The 22,982-nt window shown below is 42.7% G+C and overlaps 1 protein-coding gene across 1 annotated transcript in view; it reads right to left on the bottom strand.

Annotated features, from left to right (window-relative positions):
- Positions 1-22,982, bottom strand: part of CACNA2D4 (calcium voltage-gated channel auxiliary subunit alpha2delta 4) — a 185,464-nt gene that overhangs the window by 115,437 nt on the left and 47,045 nt on the right. Inside the window, exons 12-17 of the mRNA XM_025198807.1 lie at positions 12,736-12,849; positions 11,122-11,200; positions 10,397-10,530; positions 4,953-5,030; positions 3,457-3,537; positions 195-269 (exon numbers count right to left, since the gene is read on the bottom strand). Coding sequence (XP_025054592.1) covers positions 195-269; positions 3,457-3,537; positions 4,953-5,030; positions 10,397-10,530; positions 11,122-11,200; positions 12,736-12,849 — 561 coding nt within the window. The remainder of the gene's footprint in view (positions 1-194; positions 270-3,456; positions 3,538-4,952; positions 5,031-10,396; positions 10,531-11,121; positions 11,201-12,735; positions 12,850-22,982) is intronic.

The raw sequence follows: 22,982 nt of genomic DNA, 5'->3' as shown, positions 1-22,982 counted from the left end.
GACAGAAACACACAAGCACTTAGAGCATACTACCATTTACATGTCCATTAAAAGAGTTGCTCTGGCTCTCTGCTGATACATTTGAGTAATTCACACATATAAGCCTGGTGGCAAGAAAGTGTGTACACAGCAGGAAGCCCCTGCAGTGACCCAGCAGCCCGAACGAAGATACTCAAATTTACTAAGTCACATACCAAAGGCCGGAGGTCTGGGTGTGAGAGGATGTAGCCATTGTTAGTGTTCATAAAGGCGTATCCATGGACACCCAGCTGTTAGAAAAAAAAAGTATTAGAAAAATTAGCCTTATTCCTTCTCCGGGCACTACTCCCTAACAGGTGACCATTTTGTTCATTGTCCATCAACATTCAAAAGTCTTTCTTTAATGAGTCCAGCCATCAAGGCCTCAATACCCAGCTACTGCATATCAGGTCATAAGCTGCCCTCTGTGTAGTGAGAAAAATTTGACTGGGCACTTGTGTGCAAAAACAGATGGACAGACCCCTATCAGGTAGCTGAGTTTTGTATGCATTTACAGTGAATGTTCATGAGATGTAAGGCTTATCCCTAAAAAGCAGCTGACAATTACCATTTCAGAGGATAGAAATAATTTTGCAAAGGTACATATAGAATGTGAAATACTGCAAATACTACAATGGCAGCATCATACATACTGGAAAAGCTCTCCAAATATTTCATGGTGATTACAGTAGATACACAACCATTCATGCAAAACTGAGCATAGATTTCATAGCTCACCCTCTAAAAACTAAACTTTCTCCATCATGTCTGAGTCCTGGAAAAGCCAAACCCAGGAGGGGTCAGTCCTGCATTTTCAGGTTTGAATTCTGTTTAAGAAATAACATAGTCTAACAAGAACAGGCAGTGAATGACCTGGTCTGCAGGGGAATTCTGAGAAAGCAACTATTTAATTAGGTCCACTCAGTACATTTTTCAACCAAACCTTGAGTTTCTAGACAAACAAGGATTATCTGTAAGTCAAAAATGTGTAAGACCTCCATTTCTAAAAAAGAAAAAAAAAAGATAGAAAATTCACAAAGACAGAATTAAAAAATTCTTAGAGATTCAAGCAGAGGCATAACTGAAATTAAGTAAGAATCTCCTCTGATCTAGGAAGCAAAATGCACACTATTCAGCCTTTAGCTAGTGTTCACTTATGGAGCTGTTCATCTCCTTTATTCATTCCAAAAAATGACACTCGTCTTACTTTGCCTGGAACAACTTCTTACACAATCTTTAGCAAACACCATGCAACTTATTCTCTCAGCATGGTAGTACATGATGAATTATGTCCATTGATTTTAAAAGGTTTTCTATCACAGTATAAAAACATTCCCTTTATCTCATAAAATTGAGATTTCCAAGCATAAAGAAAGCCCCAGTATATTTAAGCACTCAAGAGCTGCAGTCATAGGATCATAGGAAAGTAGAGCTGGCAGGGACCTCACAAGGTCATCTAGTCAAGGCAGGGTTATCCTTGACTAAACCATCCCACCAAGTATCTGTTTAACCTGTTCTTCAAAAGTTCCAAGGATGGAGATTCCACAGTTTCTCTAGGTAACCTGTTCCAATGCTTGACCACCCTCATAGTCAGAATGATCTTCCTAATCTCCAACCTAAAATATCCCCTGCTCTAAATTTCCCCCTAGTACTATGATCAAGTTCCCCCTTTTTATAGAATTCCTTTTCGAGTTTTATCTCAATGAAGAGATTGGCCATGCTGATTTCCTGTTGCACGTACCATTCTTCTATCACATCAAGATAGCTTGCTCTTGTGTCCTTAAGGGGGCCTCCTTAAAGTACAGCCAGCTCTCCTGGCTGTACTTTAAGGAGATTTACAAGTGATCCTTGCTGCCATCATGATTGATGGCTAGAAAATTATATTTAGAGGTTTGCTTTTGGGAACTGGCTTGTAGATAAAGTACATATGCATTAGAACAATAGTCCAGGGAAATGGCAAGAGTTAATTAGTTTCTAAAAGCCTGTTTGTGACAAAGTTTCCTTCAAGGACCACTGTGTCTGAAGCCAGCAGACACACAGGCTGGGAAATTGAAGACATGTACCACATTGTTCCATAACATGAGATAAGATGGCATTACGTCACAGTGCCCTACTGTAGAGCCCCTGGGATTTCTGGTTTTGGTGGATGGACCAAAGTAGGAGGCTGGCAAATGACCAAATTAGGATGTGTGCATGTGCTGAGTTTGGGAAACAAAGGAATATGTGGACAGGACAGAATGTGGACAGTATGACGACCACAGGGAAACCAATCAATGATGCTTGGAGATGAAGAGTCATCATAGGAGAAAGGATACAAAAACAGGGATTTTGGAGCAGCAAAGGGGGTCCCTGAGAAAGAAACCCAAGGCCACCATGGACAGAGGGCACACCACCAGCCCATCTCACCCACCCCACTGGAGGGGTTAGGCCTTGGCCTCTGACCTCCAGGCTACTGACATCTGATATTCAAGAGAGAACCACAGGATGAAGCTTGCATACTAGCCAGATGTACCTTCCCTCCATGACAGCCCTAGGACTGGTAGATATAGAATTGGGGGGAGGGGGGTTATTTTGTTTGCCTTGCCTGCATTATTCTTATCTGCTATTTATGTGTATCAATACATTTGCCTGTTATCAAATGGAGAAGTCGTGGTTGGTCAGAGGGCTTGGGTTTACCTGGAACAAGGTACCTGGGTCATAAATCCAGTGCCAACAATGATATGACAGCATTTCCCTATAAAATTTTACTACCATTCTTTTTTTTTCTTTAAATGAGATTCACTGCCTTCCTCCTTCCAAAAGATTTACAAGTGAATGCAGAGCTGATGAAAAGTACACTTAACAGCCCCAGAGAATGAATTTCTCTATTGACATAAAGGATACAAGATAGTGACTGACAGTGCAACCCTCCTCCACATGACCCTCCCAACAAATCTCAACCCAGACCTTAAGGAAGCACCTGTAAGCACAGTAGAATACTTTGGTCTTCATGGTCCATTTCATCCTTGGAATGCATCTGGAATCTACTGGCAGCATCAGTGGTGATACCAGCTGATTTGGTGGATTTTGTCTACTGGAAACTGGAAGGAAGCTATCCACTATTTTCAAATAGACCTCCAAAGGGTCATGTAAAGGTGACAACGTGAGTCATCATCATCACAGAAAGAGATTTAAGTTAGTGACCAAGGGGCAAAAATACTCCGTTGTTCAATTACTAGTCCCCTGACTCATTAAGTCCCTGTATTTCTAAGGCAGTCCACAGCCTTGTCATGGAAAATGATCACTGTGTACAAATCAGGTCTCTTGTTTTGTGTGTGTGTGACTACATACACATCTCTGTACAGTAAATGATTTATCATTGGATCATATACACAAGAGCAGTGATTGGTCATTTAGCTGCGAGTGATGGCAAATGCTATATATGGGCTTGAGTCTTACCTTGTATCGTGGGGCCAGTTTCAGTAGCTCCCTCAATGGAACATCAGAGCCTACTACTCCCAGGAGAATACCATGAGATCTCTTAGAAATAAAGGAGAAATTGTTATCAGAAGCAACACTCCACAAACTCTTAGACAGCTGTCAACTGCATCACCCTGTCAGGGTACAGCCAGGGCTTGAGTGGGATATTTTTGTTAAGAACTGCTCGGCTGATGGATCTAAAAAAATAGTCACCAGTGAGGAATTCCCATAGAACAGGATTAATGCTAATGGAGTTCTGAAGGAGTAGGTACCTGGTCCAACACTATTCAACAAGTACATCTATGACTTTCAAATAAACATAAAATGGTTGCTGACAAAATTTGCAGTTGGGGCATAGATGGACAGAGAGGCAAATAATGGTGAGAGTTGAACAATCATGTAGGATTATCTTTGCCCTTTAGTAAACTGGGTCCAGTCAAACAAATCACATCTGAGTACAGCTGAATTCAAACAAATACATGTAGGAATAAGGAATGCAATCCAAACCTACAGAATGAGGGACTCTAAAGAAGGTTTAAAGGTTGCCTTAAAATAAATAATAAAAAATAATAAAAAAATCCAGGCATGAATAAATCAACATAAGCTCTTACTGCAGTGCTAGGGCAAAAAGAGTGAATGCAGTCCTTGGGCCTATAAACAGGGGAACAGTGAGATGGCTTTATCCTCTCTGTACAGCCTTGATGTAACTGGCACTAGAATCCTTCATACAGTTCTGGTATCTCTGTTTTTGGTTTCTTTGTTGTTGGTTTGTTTTTTACAGATGTTGGAAAGAAAGTTGAACAAAGCCACAGAAGCAGTTTCAGGCCTGGAGAAAGTGCCTTACAGTGACAGACTTAAGAGCTCAGTCCGTCTAGTTTATCTCAAAGAAGACTGAGAGGTGACTTAATTATAGTATATAAGTAGTTTCATAAGGAGAAATTACCAGCTACTCCAGGGCTCTTTAATCTTGTGCTGAAAAGTAGAACAGCCACCTAGGGCTGGAAGTTGAAGCAAGACAAAGAGCAAAGAAGCCACAGGTTTTTTTTTCAAGCTGTAAAGGCGCTTTACAATTAACTACTAAGGGAATTTATGTGTTCTGCAGCTCTTGATGCCCTTCTAGAAGCTATATTGGGTCCAACAACTTATATTTGGCTAAAGTGGGCAAAGTAAGGTCTGTGAAATACAGGTCAGATTAGAATGGTTTCTCCTGGCCATAAAGTCTATGAATCTGGTGTTTGCTTAGGTATGAGGACAGTGCGGCTAAGAGGAGAAATGTCTTATTTAAGTGATATTTGGAAGAAGAAATATTCAGAGAGAAGGGCTGAGAAATCTGTTCAAGGCTGAGTACATGGCCACAAAAGCCCTTCTTGTCACTGTTTTGATTAGGCGGTGGCTTAAAAAAACTACAAAAAAGCATTATATCTTTTTAGCTGCACTGGCTTCAAGGAGAATCAAGGGACTGAAAATCCACTTACCGTTTCATTCTTTTTGCTGAAGACTGGCATGGCCACTGTTGTCATGAGCAACAGACTTTGAGCCTGAGATGCAAAGAGCTGCCACAAGAAAAAAAATTGGTGTGTTAGTGAGTGGAACAGTACAGCTGGCTCAAGGTCAGAAGCAACCGAGTTTCCGGGAACCCTCAAATGCTGAATACTATTATGCAGCAAAAAAACCTCTATATCCAAAAAAGGATCTTGGAAAGAATGCTTGCTGGTACACAGTGATGCTGCTGGGATGAAAGCCAAGGAAATTTGTCAAAGAAAGAGGCATTAAAAGGTCTAATTTAATGTTAATGAAGAGAAGAAATCTTTAGAAATGAGAATGCTTTATGTTTATCCACGCCAAGGGTATAGAAGCATACACAGAAACATACTTAAATACCAAAGCACACATGCCAGAGTTATGAGAAACACAGATGTGTGTATACTTATGGATGCACAAACAAACAGCTTGCATAAATATAACCCAATGACACATGCAGGAATGAGAAACATCAAAGGCACATGTTCAAAGGGGGCAAATAACAAAGAATATACAAAACACACCTATCATGTACATAAAGACTGCATAAGAAACTAGAAAGACAGGAGCAAAAACATGAATATACAAAAACATTCTTAGCTACACCCATAAGCTTGTACACAGGACACAGCATAAAAATACATGCAGTGTGCTGGCAAAGGGCTGCCAATACTTCGTGAGGTATGCATTCTAGAAAAGCACAAATTGCAGAATGAATGGTAGCATAACTGAAGGGGGGGGGAGGGAAATCAAGGTAGCAGCCCCAGGGACTGCTTCTGTTTGGGTTAGGGGGTACAAAAATAGCTACTGCTACAGCAGAGGTGGAGTGACCAGACCACTGCAGTCAGCATAGTGGCAGCCTGCGCTGCCCTGGGAGTTTGTGACCATCCTGGAGAGAGCTGTCCTGCTATGCCTCTGACGATAAACACATGCAACACACAAGACACATGCAGAAGAGACTCACAGACATACCCAACTCTAAAACGAGACTCTCCTTTCTTAATATATGAAGTGGCTCCTTTGCATTTTCCATGTGGACAGGTAAGCAGCTCACCTTTAGCTGCATCACAAATTCTTGCTGTGCATGCTGGGATGCAAAAAGGAGCCAGCCAATCTAGATGGTAATGTGAGGAAAAGTCAAGCCTGCATTACTGGGCTGGACATGTCCTGCTACCATACCAGTTTCTGTGTGGATATCTCCCATTCATAGCAATATCAGGACTGACACAGAGAATGGGTACTTTGTGGCCAGACAGTGTACATATATAAAAATACAACCAATGAACTAAGCTAAGGTACAGCACAGATCTCTCATACCTATTCTTAAGCCACAACACAGCTCCCAGTACATCCAGTCTTATCCATTTCCCTTGACAGGTATGCTATAATGCTCCCTCAATGTTGGAAACTCCTCCTATCCCTGGATGTACAGTACAGCAGGGACAACACCAATTAGAACAGAAAACACACTGATGGGCACAAGGGGTATGGCACGCTCACAGAACACGAGATAAATGATTACCTCCTCAGTTTGTGGCAGCTGGCAAGAGACATGGATGGATAAATGAATAAATACATGAATGAATAAAAAGCATGACAGGAAGCAAGACAGGACATGAAATGCAAGCCAGAAAAGAGAGGTGGACAAGAACATCAGTGGGCAAAACACCCTTTCTGGGTGATTATGACGGCTTCTCCTGACAATGTGTTTTCCAGGAGGAGCAAACCATGGATCATCTCCTAAGATGCCCTGTAGCACCACAATGAACCCCACAAGATCTGGCAACACCAACACCAGAAGCAGTGGCCTGTGTAGAATATTGGGAACAGACCATATAGAATGGTTGGACTGGAGACATGATGATGAAGAAGAAGAAGACACTCTCTGGGCTTTTGACACCACATACAAGAACCAGGTATCATAAAACTTGCTGTGTGGCAAGGTAGTACTATTGTTGTTTTTTTCTCAGTGCTCTCCGTTACTGTCTCATTAATGACTTGTGTACATAGTATGCTCAGCTGAATGCACTTATTGTTCTGCCTTCAGAGAACAGGTGAATTACTTTGGACATGGCAAAGTTCCAAAAAAATACCTCCATGTTCCACCATGGCACAGAACTAAGGACCAGCCTTTCCAGGGCTTAATCAGCAGTCTCCCAAGCATGCATCAATGCAAAGACTATGTGCTTCAACACTTTTAGAAGAGTCTTGTTGAGTTTAACAACAGTATGATGCCCTGGTTATAGAATTTGTCGGCTAGCCGACAGACTTCCAGAGAACTCTCTGTTATACCCCGCAGGCTGGCCCTAGACATTCTATGCAAAGGAGATCTTTCTATTTTAAATTCTGCAGGTTTCTGGAGTAAACCCTGTAAAATCCTACTAGTTTCATCCCTACTGAATGACTGCTTCTTTTGTTACTAACCTAACTCCATATATGCTTTATACAGTTCAGACAACTGGTTTCTATGGGGACCCAACCCATTGCAGGACACCTACCTACCCATAACAAGCATCATACTATTACATAGGTCCTATTAGAAAAATCTGTATTCTGAAAAGTTGTTAGTAAGCTCTTTTGGTAGGAAAAATGCCAAATACACCCTAAGGTAGTGGAGGAGCTAATCAACAGGGCATAATTATTGTTTAATTATTTCATAACTGGCAATTTCTTTATTAGGGTCTTTCACCTGGATATTCCATATTGTGATTACTATATATTCTTGCATACAACATGCCCCAGAATAAGATACGCACCTTACTTCTGAAAGGCAGAATGAAGAAAAATAAATATTTCCTTGTAGTAAGTAACTGAGTAGCAGCAGCTAGGAAGCCAAGCCTGTTCATTGTACTGCTCCTTGTTGAATATGTACAGACTTCAATTTTACTTTTGTCTGGTAAGCTGCAGAAACATCTCTTGCTGTGTTTCTTGCATGTAATGCATACTCTAATCTCTAGAAGCTGATTTTTAGAAAAAAAATGTGTGTACTATATGCTAGAAAATATGTTATTTACCTTCTTTTCCCATTGAATTGAGATGGGAATAAAACCAGCATTGCTACAGTGAACACAGGTTAGTGGACCGAGGGGCTAAACATGGTATCATCCTCCTTCCCTTTATAAAACAACCCTGCTCTACTCAGCTCTGGCCCTGTCAATTATGCTCCTAGTCATAGTCTGAACCCTCTCAAACTCTTTCCCACCTTCCTACACTTTCTTTATGAGGTCTTCCAGGTATCAAAGCATATCCTGTGATCTGGCTCCTTTCCTAAGGATTGGCAATCTTTTAGCAACAGCTGGGCAAATTACTGCAGTTTGATTAAAAAACCATTTGTTATGTGTGACCCAGCCACTGTTCCCCCACCTCCAAATGTTGCTGGTTCCCCTTGGTGCCAAAGTGCTACCAATGCCTTGGCTTTGCAGGCTGGAAGAAGTTTCTTGGTAGATCAGATCTGGCTCATGGGCTGTTAATTGTCAATCCCTGCTGCAGAAAGTGGTTGAAGGCTGTTGTGGAAGAATGCCTACAGAATGGCTTCATTTCTAGGTTTGGTATGTGCAAGTAGGAGCTCGTGGGAGCAACTTTTACCAGGCATGCCAGTGATGCAGCATAGATGAACCATCAGGCTCCCAGATGCCAGGGCTTTCAGGTTTCCTATTGTGCAGCTGGAAGCCTGAAAAGCTTGGGGGCCCTTCCAGCACTTCTAGACTTCTAGTCCTGCGGCAGAAAGCCTATAATTGCTAGAAGCCATGATCATGAGACTCTCAGGTAGGATTTTGTTGGAGCTTGGACTCTCAGGTAGGATTTTTTTTGAAAATATGTCTAAAACTGAAGGTTTGCAATATCCCCTGCTCCCTGAATTTCCTTTATGAAAAAGAACAGCATTGTTTCAAAGCTTCAGATTTTTCTGGAAATGGGTAATTCCAACTTTTGATCAGCTCTAGGTCACTTCTATGCCATAGACTGTTAGGTGGAATATGTTTATAGATTAGGGGAATACCAAACCCACAGATGCTGAAATCACCAGAGGCACAGTTAAGATGCCTTTCCTTCCAGAAACAGAAAATGGACTGAGGCAATTAATGGATTTATTTTAGGAAGGGCAATAGAAGGGTCCTTACATAATATCCCACCCCTCTTTCCTGATCTACACTTTCTCTTGCTTTCACAGGCACTGTGTTGTGGCACTTTTATGTTCAGAATATCTCCAGTTTTCTCCCACCATAGGCCAGAGACAAAAGGAGAAACTAGATAAAAAATGCAGTAAGTCAACAAAGAGCCAACATGTGGCCTACAGCTGCACAGTGACAAAGTCACTGGAAATCACAGATCAATGCACAGTCTGGGCACATCTCACACATCGGCCCTCCAAGTGACTACAAGGTATTCCTTTATCCCAAAGGTTGCGCCTATTGTGACTGTAATCATCCTACATTTTGCCAACCCAAAGAACAAAGGAATAAGACAAACACCTAGAACAAGATGTCTCCTGGTTTGTGATGGAGAGCAGGCTGCTGACCACAAGGCTGGAGGAAGAGAGTCTCAATGACCCATATCCTGAGCTACAATTAATCTTTCTTGTGAATAATTTTTTATGAAGTATCCTCTCTGCATGGAAATACTACTTAAATCATTCATTCCATCCAGGAAGAGCACACACCAACTGCTGCAGCTTCCTGAGCCTGACGAAGGGTTTTTGAACCCGAAAGCTTGCTTAATAACTATTCTCCAACCATTTGGGTTGGTCTAATAAAAGATATCAAATTCACCCAAGGAACCTTGTCTACTTAAATCATACCACACTTGTGTAATTAACTTTAGGCTCCTGGATCACTGCATAAGCTCAAGGGAACTCAAAGCTGCACAGAAGATTCAGTTTCAGGATCAAGGGGAAAGAAACACTGTCTAAATGGTGCTGGAGCATAATAACTTCTTTATAGACTTGCAGGTCTAGAGCAGTGGTTCTCAACCTTTTTCACACTGGGACCCATTAGCTTTACTATCAGCTTGCCATGACCCACACCCTTTCAGTCCCTGACCCATAGAGTCTCTCTCTCTCTCCCTCCCTCCCCTCCTTATGCTCCTGTTCTATCTGGTCCCCTACCTCCTTCTCTCCCTCCCTCTCCCCGTCTCGTGCTGCTTTACATTGCTCTGCTGCAGTTCTTGCCATGCCCCCCACACTGTTTGCCAGCTCCATGAAGCCTTGCAGCATTTCCCTCAGATGTCCCCAAGACTTTTTAAAATCTTGTGACCCACATTTGGGTTGAGACACACAGGTTGAGAAATGCTGTTCTAGACGGCTTCTCCATGTGTTCCAGGTAAAACATGCCTGTTCTCCAACCTTTCCTTTGCGCAGGCCCTCCCATCAAATGACTAAAAGCTTTTTCCTCAATGTTCTTACCGCGCTGTCCATATAGGCTTCAGTCCAAATAATGTCATGATCATGGTTGATGACCATTGGACGACTAAGCACATGCAGATACTCCATCACATTCTCTTGAACGTCTGCCAGGGTGGAGATCTGAGTGTAGTAGCCTTAATGAAAGAACAGAAGTGCATCACTCTCCCAAGGCCTTTTCCTGGATTATTCATGAATGTTCATTTGTATTCAACAGGCAAAATATCAAGTCAAAACTACTTGCAACCCTTTTGTGTGCAAGTTAGAGCTCAAATTTAGCAACTGGGAATACTCATAAAATGGGGGAATTTTGAGCTTAAGTGCCTGCCTAGTTAACAAAAGCAACTGTCAAATTTCATAACTAATCAGGAATAGGGCAAGTTCCAATCACAAATATTATAATTGAACCTCTGTATTCAACCAACCTTTGTTGATAAGTGAAATAAATCATCCAATTAAGAACGAAATCAACTTCTGACTCAGGATGAAATCAATAAAAGTTCATTTACCTAATATCTAAAATATTGTAAGTTGGTTCAATACCAAGGGGCTAAGGCAGTGTAACACCAATACTACTAATTGCAATTCCTATATTTTCCTTGGATGTCCTCAGCCAAATGCTAAACAGGCTCAAACTGCATTGCATGAGCTCTAAAGGGTCTGCAGTCCAAGAACACACAGCTGCAGTCTGTGGGGGAAGTGTATAGTGATTTTTCATAGTACAGCACCTTTGTTGTTGCAAGCTATCCATTTCACGTTTTCTGCAAAAGTGACTTCCCTTCCAATGAGGTAAGTGAAAACCCGGACCTGTGCAACAAGAATGCAAATGTAAGGATTATGGGGAACTCTCACTTATTTGCAGGAGTGCTAAGTCAGTGCAAAATGATTGCAACATGCTGACAGTAGCACATCTCTACGATGATGTACAGTGTGCTTGAATAAGTTCTAGAACATATTGCTCCGGAGTTTATTCAAACCAGGTGTGTGCCTACACATGCACCCAGGATTGCAGCACATGGAGCTAAAGCGGAGCCCTAGGGATCAGCCTGCCAGCTTGGGCCTGCTCCCTCCTGGCTCAATGTGCTGTTGAGGCTGGGGCATGAGGGTGTTTCAGTATGGGGCTAGCCAGCAGGCAGTCCCCGCAATGAAGCACCCTCGGGCAACTATAGACATGACGAAGCTCTGCTAACTAGCATGCATCAGAGCAGATTCAATTAAATACAAGTACTATTCTGCTACAGAGTAAATTTGCTTAGTCCCGTCTAATAGGGGCGCACATGTAGATGTGAGTAATTTACTGAGCAGCTAATTAATCAGCTGCGCAGTAGACATCTTGTGCAGATGTGCCCAGGATAGATGACTGGTAAAAGGTACAATGCAATGGAGTACCTGGCTCTTTGCTTTAAAACAGTTTTGTTTCATTGAGTCTTATATTTTATTCAGGAGAACTTCATCATCAATAATAATAAACTGGTCAACAAGTAGCTCTACATACAGGCCCAGAGGGCTGTACTTTGGAGACAAGACCTCCTAAATACTAAGTAGGTACAAATTGGATGTATTATAGAAGAAGCTCTGTGAGGAAGATCTGACAAGACAAGACAGACAGGAGTAAGTTCTGTACTGACAAGACAGAAGCAAGAATTCTGTTGGATTTTACAGTAGCAGCCTAGCCAGGCTCTTCCATACATGCACACAGATAGCTTTCCGACCCCTAGAAATGTTAAATTTCATGAACCATTTAAAGGGACACAGCCAGGTATTCATGTGTTTTGCAAAATATCTTCATCCCTATGACAAATAACAATCTTTAAAAAATCCAATTTTCTTTTAGCATATTATGCTGTTTATTTCCTTTGTGTATTTCCCTAAATTTGGACAAGGGGAAAAAACCCAACCATATCAATTTGGTTTAGAATAAGTGATCCTGTTTTACTTCCAGGATCTCATACTCTCTCACAAAGCTGTGACATGTGACTTGCAAATATCATACAATAAATAATGCTCATTTTTTGTAAAAAAGAATGTTTCAAGTTTTATTTTTTTAAAATGAGGAAAATGTTTCTATTATCCTCAGCTTTTGAAAAAACTTAAAGAAACCCTACACTAGGGTCAAGGTTGACCTGAGAGTGTTCCTTTTAAGACTGCAATACATTTAAAGTCATCCCAATGTTTTTTGTGCATCTGCTTTGTGTTGTTTTTACTGTAAGTGTTTATGGTAACTTGATGTGTGAAAATCCTCAGCCATCTCTTGCACGCTGACTGGTGCTATTCTATTAACTCTATTTTGTGTCTTTCACACCCTTCCTCCTCTGCCTTCTATTATCACTGTTAAGACAAACCTTCCGATCAGGCCAGTTGTACTTTTCAAACACAGGTTCATAATCCTCGACTGCCCCATCTGTGATCAGCATGATGGCTTGGTTACACAGGCATCCTTGACCAGCCTCTCTGAACTACAGATAGAGAGGAACAGAAATATTAGTATTCTCAACATTGCCCTAGTTCTTATTGCTGTGTATGGGGTAAGAAGGAGGTGGGGATTCACATGGGTTAGTCAGGGGCGAGCAATTATTTTGGGCAGAGGGCCGTTTACTGAGTTTCGGCAAGCCATCGAGGGCTGCATGACAGGCAGCCCAGGGCAGATTAATATTAATTTTCTAATTTTTTTAGGGGCCCTGCAGGCCAGATAGAATGGCCTGGCAGGCCGCATCCGGCCCCTGGGGCGCATTTTGCCCACCCCTGGGTTAGATGATAGGATGGTATTGGCCCATGTGGATGATCTCATCCCAGAGCAGATGGAAACTAAGCCTTGGTAGGTTAGCCCTCAAAGGTTAAGAACATGCATGTTGGCAAGTACCATGGAGCAGCATCCCCCTTTTATCCCATAGGAAATTAATTGTAGGTCCATACCCTTTATTTATTATAGCCCAGGTTCTGAACTTCTTACTGAATTCTTACTCAGGTAAAATTCTAAGTAAGGACTACATCATGGTGCTAGGTACATTTTTATTTACATAGTGGGTGTGTCTACATGTGCAAATGCTGCTGGATGTAAACCCACCCTGGGCAGGCATCTACATGTACACCCATTTGGGAGCAGATTTGCTGCTCCTGGAAGTAGTCTGCTCTCACCCTCTCTGGCCTTCCACCGGCCCCCTGCAGCAGCCAGAGGGAGCTCTATGCTCCCCTTGGGTGTTAAATCAGGTGCTGGTAGGGAGCACAGGAACAGGAATCACCTGTCTCCTGGCAGGGGCTGGGAGATAGCTCCCTGCCCAGTGGAGCTGCCCTCCTGCTGGGGTAGGCTCCGGTGGTAAAGCCCAGGTGAGACAATGTCCCCCTGCCCTGGCAGCAGAAAGCTCCTGGCCCCAGCTCCCCAACTGGGGGCAGGGGGCTGGGAAAAAGCTGCTGGGCTGAGATCTGCCCCTGACTGGGACAGTTCCCAGCCAACCTGGGCTGCATGGGGAAGTCTTCATGTGCAGCCCAGAGCTGGCAGAGGACTGCCCAAAACAGCTCCAGACTGCATGTGCAGACTTCCCCACACAGCCCAGGGTGGCTGGGAACTGTCTCAGTCTGGGGCAGATCCCAGCTAGCTCCAGGCTGGGCAGGGAACTCTCCCCATGCAGAGAGCTCTTTGCCCCATTCCCAGAGCTCCCTGCTGCTGGGGCAGGGGTACATTGTCCCAGCCTGGGCTCTGGTGGAAGAGCCTGTCCTGGCAGCTGGCAGCTCCTGGGGGCAGGGAGCAATCTTCTGCCCTCTGCTACCCTGCCAACTGGGTCCTACTGTGCAGTAATTACTCAGCAATTAATTTGCTACTTGCATTTGCTACTTGCGCAGTAAGAGTCTGCATGGGGAGATGGTGTCACTTATTATGCAGTAATATGCTCTACTGCTCAGTAAAGTGTCTCATGTAAATGCACCCAGTGACTCTCATATGCTTGCCCAGGTTTCTTACAAATGTTAAAAGTAAAATAATAACAACAACAACAACAAGGACAGAGACAATAGGTCTAATTAGTAATTACTGTCTTACAGCTTTCATAGTAATGTACATTTATGTAAACGGAGCATAGAATGGATATACAATGCTATTATTTTATTTCACAGAATCATAAAATCATTGAATCATAGAAAATTAGGTTGGAAGGGGCTTCAGGAGATCATCTTGTCTAACCCCTGCTCAAAGCAGGACCATGCCCAACTAGATCATCCCAGCCAAAGTTTGTTTAGCTGGATCTTAAAAACCTCCAAGGATGAAGATTCCACAGCCTCTCTGGGTAACCTGTTCCAGTGCTTTACTACCCTCCTCAAGAGAGAGAGGTTCATAATATCTAACCAAAACTTTCCTTACTGCAACCTGATAGCCATTTGCATTTCCCTTATACAGGAGTGAGTGCAAGAGCAAAGAGCCAGCTTCAATATCTCAGGCTAAATTAACCACTTGTTCAAATAAAGAACAAACAAAAGAAGAACAAGTGAGCTAAGGTCAGAGTGGCAAATATTTTCTCAGACACAACATGCACCTTTCCTCCAAAAAACAGGTGCTGGAAATTGGAGTACATGTCATATGCAAGAAAAAAACTAAGAACAATTTCTGCCATTGTAGGTGAAACGGAAAATAAAAAGTGATCCACAGGAAGCAGAACAATGAGCCAGCTCAGCTCCCTAGTGGCTTCTACTCAGTTACTTACTACAAGGAAAATACGTTTTTATTCATTCTGCTTTTAAAAGAAGGTGTAGGTTATATTTTGGGGTGTGTTATAGACAAGAAAATATGGTAGGTCAAGAATGAACCAAGTAGAAAGGCCATAGACTGAGCTAGGGCAGAAGATCTATTACCTGCCAGTAAGTGATATGTAATAGGGAACAGGATTACACTGAGACCTATTTGTTGAATGAGTATTGAATGTGTGTTTCCTAGGAGTAGACCAAAATTGGTTTATCTAGCTGGCAAGATTAATTTGGTTAACTGGGATTTCTAAAAGGTGTATTTCCCCTCCCCATTAGACATTCTACATCAGGACAGGAAATGCAAACTGCTATTGTGCCTATTTAGTAAGGGCTGTGCAAAACAGCACCATTTCGTTTTGACTTCTGTTTTGCTGTTTTGATGGGACAGTGTTTCATTTTGAGTTTCATTTAGTTTCGAAGCACTGTCCTGTTTTGTTTCATCAAAACTTTTGCTGTTTAAACGTTTCACCCATAGGCTATAATAGGGAAACACAAAACAGCCTGTAACTTTGTTATTTCCTTCCTGATTTGGATGAAACATGCAGGGATGGTAGCCCACTCTGAGGCCATGAATCCTGACAAGTTTTAAGGAGATAGCTGCAAGGGTTTCTAGGAAACTGCACCTCAAAATCTTGAAAGCAAAACTTGTGTCACTTGTGTGTGTTAAGGCACAGTGGGATGACAACTGCAAGAATGGTAGCCCCTGCTGAGGCCATGAACCCTGCCAGCTTTCAAGGAGATAGGTGCAGGGGTTTCTGGGAAACTGCACCGCAGGCTGCTGACAAGCAAAACTTGTGACATGTGTGACTGTGTGTGTGTGTGTGTGTTAAGGTGCAGTAGGGTAAAAACTACAGGGATGGTAGCCCCTGATGAGGCCATGAATCCTGCCAAGTTTCAAGGAGATAGGTGCAGGGGTTTCTGGGAAACTGCACCTCAAACTGTGCAGAGTAAAACTTGTGTCACTTGTAAGTGTGAAGGCACAGGCCAAATATTAGGCCTGTGCAAAGCTTCACCAGCTGTTTTGTTTCAACACTGTTTTGATTTGTTTCGAGCTCAAAACAGCAAAATCGAAATGAAATGAAGGGCTGCGAAACAGCCTCAAAATGAAATAAGGCTAGTTGAAGTGTTTTGAAAGTTTAGAAAAGTTTTGAATTTCGAAGCAGCCAGCCAGGTGGTGGGAGGCAGGGGAGAGCCAGGGCTGTGCTCCAAGTGGCTTTGCAGCCCCATGTGGCTCAGCTTGGTGGGGAGCTCAGCCCTGGCTCTCCCCGCCTCCCGCCACCGGGCTGCATTCTGTGGGGCTGGCAGAGCAGATCAGAGTGCAGCACTAGCTCTGCCCGCCTCCTGCTGCCGGGCTGTGCTCCAATTGGCTCTGCCAGCCCCATGGAGCTCAGCCTGATGGCAAAAGGCGGGCAGAGCCAGGGCTGCACTCTGCCTCCCACCACTGGGCTGAGTTCCATGGGGCTGTGAGTCGCTGGGAGCTGAGCCCGGTGGCAGAAGACACTTCCCCCCACTGGGCTCAGTTCCCAGGGCTGTGAGCCTCTGGGAACTGAGCTCGGTGGTGGGAAGCACCTCCCACTGCCAGTCTCTGTTCCCAACACTGGGTTCCAGGCGGCAGGAGCACCTCCTGTGATTCTGCAGGCATATCAGGGGCCTGCTCACACCCCCAGGACGGCTATGGGGGCTCTGCCGGACTCCTCCCAGGGGTGCGGGCCCCCAACCTGCCTGCCAGATCACAGGACACTGCTTTTGCTCCCCGGCTCCTGCTCGTCAGCAGCTTGAGGTGCAGTCTCCTAGAAACCCTTACACCTATCTCCTTGAAAACTGGCAAGGTTCATGGCCTCAACAGGGACTACCATGCCTGCAAGTTTCATCAGAATCAGGCAAGAAATGACAAAGTTATAGGCTGTTTTGTGCTTCCCCATGATAGCTTATGGGCAAAACGTTGAAACAGTGAAACCGTTTTGATGAAACAAAATGGAACAGTGGTTTCGAAACAAAATTAAATGAAACTCAAAACAAAACACTGTTCGGTCAAAACGGAAGTTGAAGCGGAACGGTGCTGTTTCACACAGCCCTATTTTTTTATGCTGTTTTTCCGTCCCTCCCCCCGAGCACTGGAATTGGAAGGGACCCCAGGGAAGGATCATAGTCACTGGCCAGCCAATATCACAGTCAATATCAGAGCAGTCCTTCCTCCCTCTCCGCCCCTCCCTCTCCTTAGTTTCTCTTTAGCTGCAAGCAAGCCCAGCTTTAAAACTCGAAACGTTTCGAAAGTTTCAAAACATTTCAACTGCCCTCATTTCATTTCAAGGTTGTTTCGAAGCCTTTCATTTTGTTTTGATTTTGCTGCTTCTGAGTAGAAACGAGTTGAAACAGCGTCAAAACGAAACACCCAGTGAAATTTTGCACAGCCCTACTATTTACCTATTTGGGATTGGGGAGGGGCTGGAATAGGCAAGCAGGCCGAGAATGAAATCCTGAATGGACTGACCTGAAATACACTACTTTGCTGGCTAGGGTACAGCTATATAAATACCTTCCATAACAATAAACACAGAAAAATCCCTTTGCATCATCGAAGTACTAGCTCCACACACAAATTGAAAAACTGGCCCTGAGAGACTAAGAGTTTGCCTAGATTAGGAAAGAGGTTGAGCATAGCAGGCATATGCTCACTAATCCCAACCAAATCACAACCCTAGAGATAAGGAACTGCTGGCAAGCCACTACTGACAAAAGAAGTTTAGAGAATGGGCACTACTGTCAATTACTAAAGTCTTGTCCACACACCATTTTGTTCCAAGTTAACCATCACTGTTTAAAAACAGGTATAGATAATTCCCTTGTGTCAATGGAAGCATACTGGTGTAGCTTATTCTCATAAATCCAGGAGATAATTATGCTGATAATTATACCAGTACATCTATGTCTGTACTAGAGAAGTTGCACTGCTTTAACAAAACTGATTTCAAACCAATGGATTTAAGATGGTGCAAAAACTTGGCACAGACCAGTCTGTATGCGGTGGAACAAAAAGGAAATAAGTCTGGGATTTTAGCTCTGTTCTGAGATCTCAGTCCAGGTGGTACAGAGAAGAGCTGAGGACCACAAGAGAGAAACCTAGAAACCAAACACAAGGTATAGCTAGAGAAAAGCAGTGCAGAGGTGACACTGAGACTGGAAGAAAGTTAGAAACATGTTGCCAAACATCCTTGGGACTTGCTAGTGGGGGTCCCAGAATTGGAAGGTCCATTGTAGATGAAATCTTGGAATGGAGACCAGAGGTAATTCAGACAACTTCACTGACCTTGAGCAGAAATGGTCACTCCCTGAATTAGATGTAGATAATTATGTTCTTTATATACCATCAACAAAACCTTGAATTTTATCTGTGAACTTATCAGCAACTGGTGCAAATTCCAGAGGAGAAGCTTTACTTATAGGTAAGAGTAAAAAAAAGTGACTACTTGCTCTGAGTTCTAGATCAATTTCAGCACGTAGCTCCTCTCCTTAGAACAAGGATCGTTGCAGTTATAAATATAATTAGAATAATGGAAGGGCTGACCTGTGAGGGAGGTTGAAGAAACTTGCACAGGTTAAAAATATGCAGGGAGGAAGATATGATAGGTATTAGAGACAAATGAGAAGCAACAGCATGAAACAAGGGCACGCGTGGGAGACTAATTTAGAGGTGACTAAAGCTGCATTGCAAATACTAGTGGTTTTAAATTAAAGGGAAGTTTCAGGGGAGAGATGAGGGGGAAAAAGCTTCCTAACAGAGTAAAACCAACTGAGAGCACTATCAGCTATACAGAGTGCAAGGCACAAGGGAGAGTCCATGGCGTAAACAGGTGCAGTGGTTTGAGCTCAGCTCCTACAATTTGATAGCAAAATGCTGTTAGCTAGCCACCTGGACAGCACAATTATGTTACCACCCCTATTATCATCAAAACTGCTGGTACCATCACTGTGCTAGCGGCACAGATTATCTTTACTATGCTCAGCATCTCCATTACTGCTCCAACTCTCATGACACCATCACCAGAATTGTCATCACAATAATCATCCTTCAAAATATTACCTTCCTCAGGCTGAACATCACAGCAGTGGTGACATCACTACCATAAACCTCATTAGTACTGCTTCTATCACAACCTTCTGCTCCTGTGCTGCCACCACTGCCGTAATGGGCTAGTAACTTGCCCTGAGAAGTGGCTGGGCACAGTGCAGGATCAGGAGCTGAAGGTTCACTGCTGCTGGGGATTCACCTTGTTTTCACCTCCTTTTTTTTTTGCTGCTGACAACAAACCCAAGGAAACAATACTCTTTCCTCAGTATGAATCCCTTAAAACCTCAAAAGAGAGGGAAAAACAGGGGGGGAGTGAGGAGTTCCCAGACACTGGAACAATTCTCCCTCTCTCTCCCCTCTACCTGAACTTCCCTTTTTGCCATCTGCATCTCCTTCTCCCTTGGAGGAGATGCTACTCTTCAGGAGTTCCAACCAGCTTTTTCTCCCCCAAACCAGCCTAGCTCCCCTTATATCCCTTTGTATGTCATCACCCTGGACTTGTCCAGTCAGGGAGTGCCACACTGCAGTATCTCTACTAACCAATCAGCCTAAAGAATCCTCTGCTTCCCCTGGCCAATGAGGTTATAAGATTTTACATATTTTCCCCAAATACAGGTCCCACTTGTCATGTGCTGAGCACATTGGCCAGAACAACAGGGGCCATCTTGCCCATGTCAAAACACGCACACACCCAAAATACAGTATACAACCCAGTGTGTGTGCGCGGGGGGGGAGGGTTAAACATGAAAAAAGTTGTTTCTGCCTACACAGTCCCATGCACACCACCCCTCTCCCTGCCCCCTGGCCTGAAAAGCCTTGCTTAAAAATAGGGAATCTGGGTGTCCAGGTGGCTGGAATTTGGCACCCTTTGGCTATGACAGAGAAGCATCAGCATCTGCATAAACAGGTGAGTTCTTATGAGGTGCCAAAGCACAGAAACCTGTTAAGACAAAGCTCAGGATGGTGGCTTAAACTGTCACCATGCATCAAAAGCATCATGAAGTGATCCTTAGGTACAGATGGAGGTTAAAGATAAAGATGCTGAAAGCTACAACTGAGGGAGGAAAGAATAGTGAAAATATGCTAAGGATTACTGGATCTTTGTTTTTGCATCTTTGGTTAGATCACATTGTGACCAATCAGATAAATGAACTACAAAGAACATAATTTGCAGTTTGCAAAAAAGCCTTATGTGCTATTTATATAAAGAACTGAGAGGAATGTGGGTGAAATGGAGCTATTATACAATAAAGACAGAACACCAACTCTGTTTAAGTTGCACACATTTGATACCTCATCCAATGCCAATTTGGTGCCAGTTTTATCAGTTTTGACTGATTTGTACCTGACATGTATATCCCATACTCCACCATTTATGTCACTTCTGAATGTGACACAAAATCTGATTGACAGTTGAATGGCAAGGCGTTAAGAAGAGAGAGTTTTGAATGTGGTCTCATAGGAGCAGTGACTGACTTGAGCCTTTTTTGGGCAGTTATAAAAGGGCTCTCATGCCTTGATAACTGCTGAAAAAACAAAGAATACACCTTCTGTAATCAAGGAAACACCTTATTAATCCCTCTTTTATTTTATGTGCCTCCTGAGAATTGAGAACCCCTGTCAGACAAAGTGCACACTGCTTCATCTTAGGAAACTCATTACAGAAATATAAATACATTTACATAAGAAGGATTAATCATAGGCACAATATGCAGAACATGAGACTGACTGGTGGCTAAGAAGGAATACCAGATCAACTCCATATCAATTAACAATGTGACACTGTCAGGAAAAATGTAACTTGATGTACTGAGTTGGTTTAGGAGAAGAAAGCTTATATAAAGCATGCAAGGTGATTATTCTGCTCTGCTTGGCCGTTGGTAAGCCTCAGCTATAGCCCTGCATCCAATTTAGAGCTCTGTGTTTTGCAGAAGCTAGTCAGACTGGAGACAGTTCAGGACAGAGCAAGGGACAGAATGAAAGACTTGGAAAAATAAGGCCTGAAGAAAAGACCGCAAGACCTGGGGAAAGCAAGTTTGAAGAAAACAGGAGACTGAGGGGAGATGGCATACATGTTCATACACACACAGGTAAGCAAAACATGCATAGCAATTTGTAGGACTTCAAAGCAGTTTATCCACGGTAAGAAACTAAGCCTCTCACCAAGTCCAAGTCAAATATATATTAATATACCCACTTTCCACACTTTTTCCATAGAGCAGTTATTCTAAGTCAGCAAAAAGTAACGGCCAAATTTTCTAAAGTAATTTAGTTATGAAGATTAAAATCGATCTTACCACAGCAAACATAAAGCTATACACTTCTTCTAGCTAAGGGACCACTAGCTAGCTACCACATTCCTTCAATATACAATGCACTGTTTAGAACAAAACATTTTTTCTAGAATGGCTTGTATCTTAAATTAGATTTTTAAAAATGGAAGAGAAAGATAGAAAAGAAAGCTTGTATATGCACCATAGATCTACCTGTATTAGATGTTCAGACATCTAAACAAGAATAATAAAAAATATTTTTTTTTCTTAAATTAAGTATCACAAAATTTGGGCATAGGTTAAATTCAGCAGCATCTTATAGTCAAAGGAACACAGTATTCCAAGATAATAATTTTAGAATTATACTACTACCAATTCCCTTGTTCTTTATATTATCATCCTCTTGGAATTGCCATCATATCATTATTAGTAGAGGTACTAGCATATTATTACCACAATCATAACTCCAAACTTTCATTTTCAGACCATTCTTACATCCATAATTAGCCCTATTACTCCCACTGTGTCCTCTCAGCTACTGCCATTATCCACAATGCCAGCACCAGGTTTGATTCTGATACACTTGCACTAGGCTGAATAAGGGACAACATCCTCAAAACCAATGCAGCCATACTTCTGCAATACTGGTGAGAGCAAAGAATGTAGCTAAATATCTCATCACCTCTGACATGGAAAAGTAAACATCAGTACAGTACCATTAAACAATTTAATACACACCCTACTGTCCTTATGATCACCACCACCACCAGGCCACTTCATACCATTCCAGGACTGAAACCATATTTAGGACAGTGGGTTTCACCAAGGTTTGGGAGGGTTTTTTCATTGTATTTCCTTCAGCAATCTTAAAGAGCAAAGCTGAGTCATCCTTTTGTGTCAGGCTACTGAGGTCCCAATTGCTCATGAAAGGTAATCAATCCTGAATGAATGCTTTGAGCATAGAACATGTTCTGAATTATTTGGCTGATTCTCACCTTATCCTGTTGTACATCTGGCATTTTCCATATGAACTGAACTGATCCTCAAAAAATTATTACTAAACTGAAGAATAAAAACAGCCCTCAGTGTCTGAATCATCACATTTAACACCACCGCTCACTCACACCCTTCCTTGTCAGAATGAATATAATGTTATCACAGTCAGTCAAGAACATTTTTAATGTCACTATTAGTTCTACCAATATTATTATTATTACGTTCACCACAGCCATTGTTAAAAATCACAAATCACCACTAGCAACTGCTTCACAGTGTCTCCCTTGGTACCACAAGCAGTTTCATCACGAGCTTCAATGGACTATTTGATACTGTTGTGAGTTCAGCGACACAACTGGTCTCAGTGCATGGATGTGAATCCATTGTCTTTGACAGGGTTACTCCTGACTAACACCAGTGTATATGAGAGCAGAACCAGACCCTGTACATCCCAGATAACATGAGCAGTGAAAGAAAGAGAAAATATGCAAAGGCACAATGATGTGGCCAGGCCCCAGGG

The sequence above is a fragment of the Alligator sinensis genome, unplaced genomic scaffold, assembly GCF_000455745.1.
Source record: "Alligator sinensis unplaced genomic scaffold, ASM45574v1 scaffold87_1, whole genome shotgun sequence".
In the NCBI taxonomy this organism is placed as follows: Eukaryota; Metazoa; Chordata; order Crocodylia; family Alligatoridae; genus Alligator; species Alligator sinensis.
The sequence above is the reverse complement of the archived record's forward strand: the minus strand, read 5'-3'. Positions and strand labels throughout refer to the sequence as shown.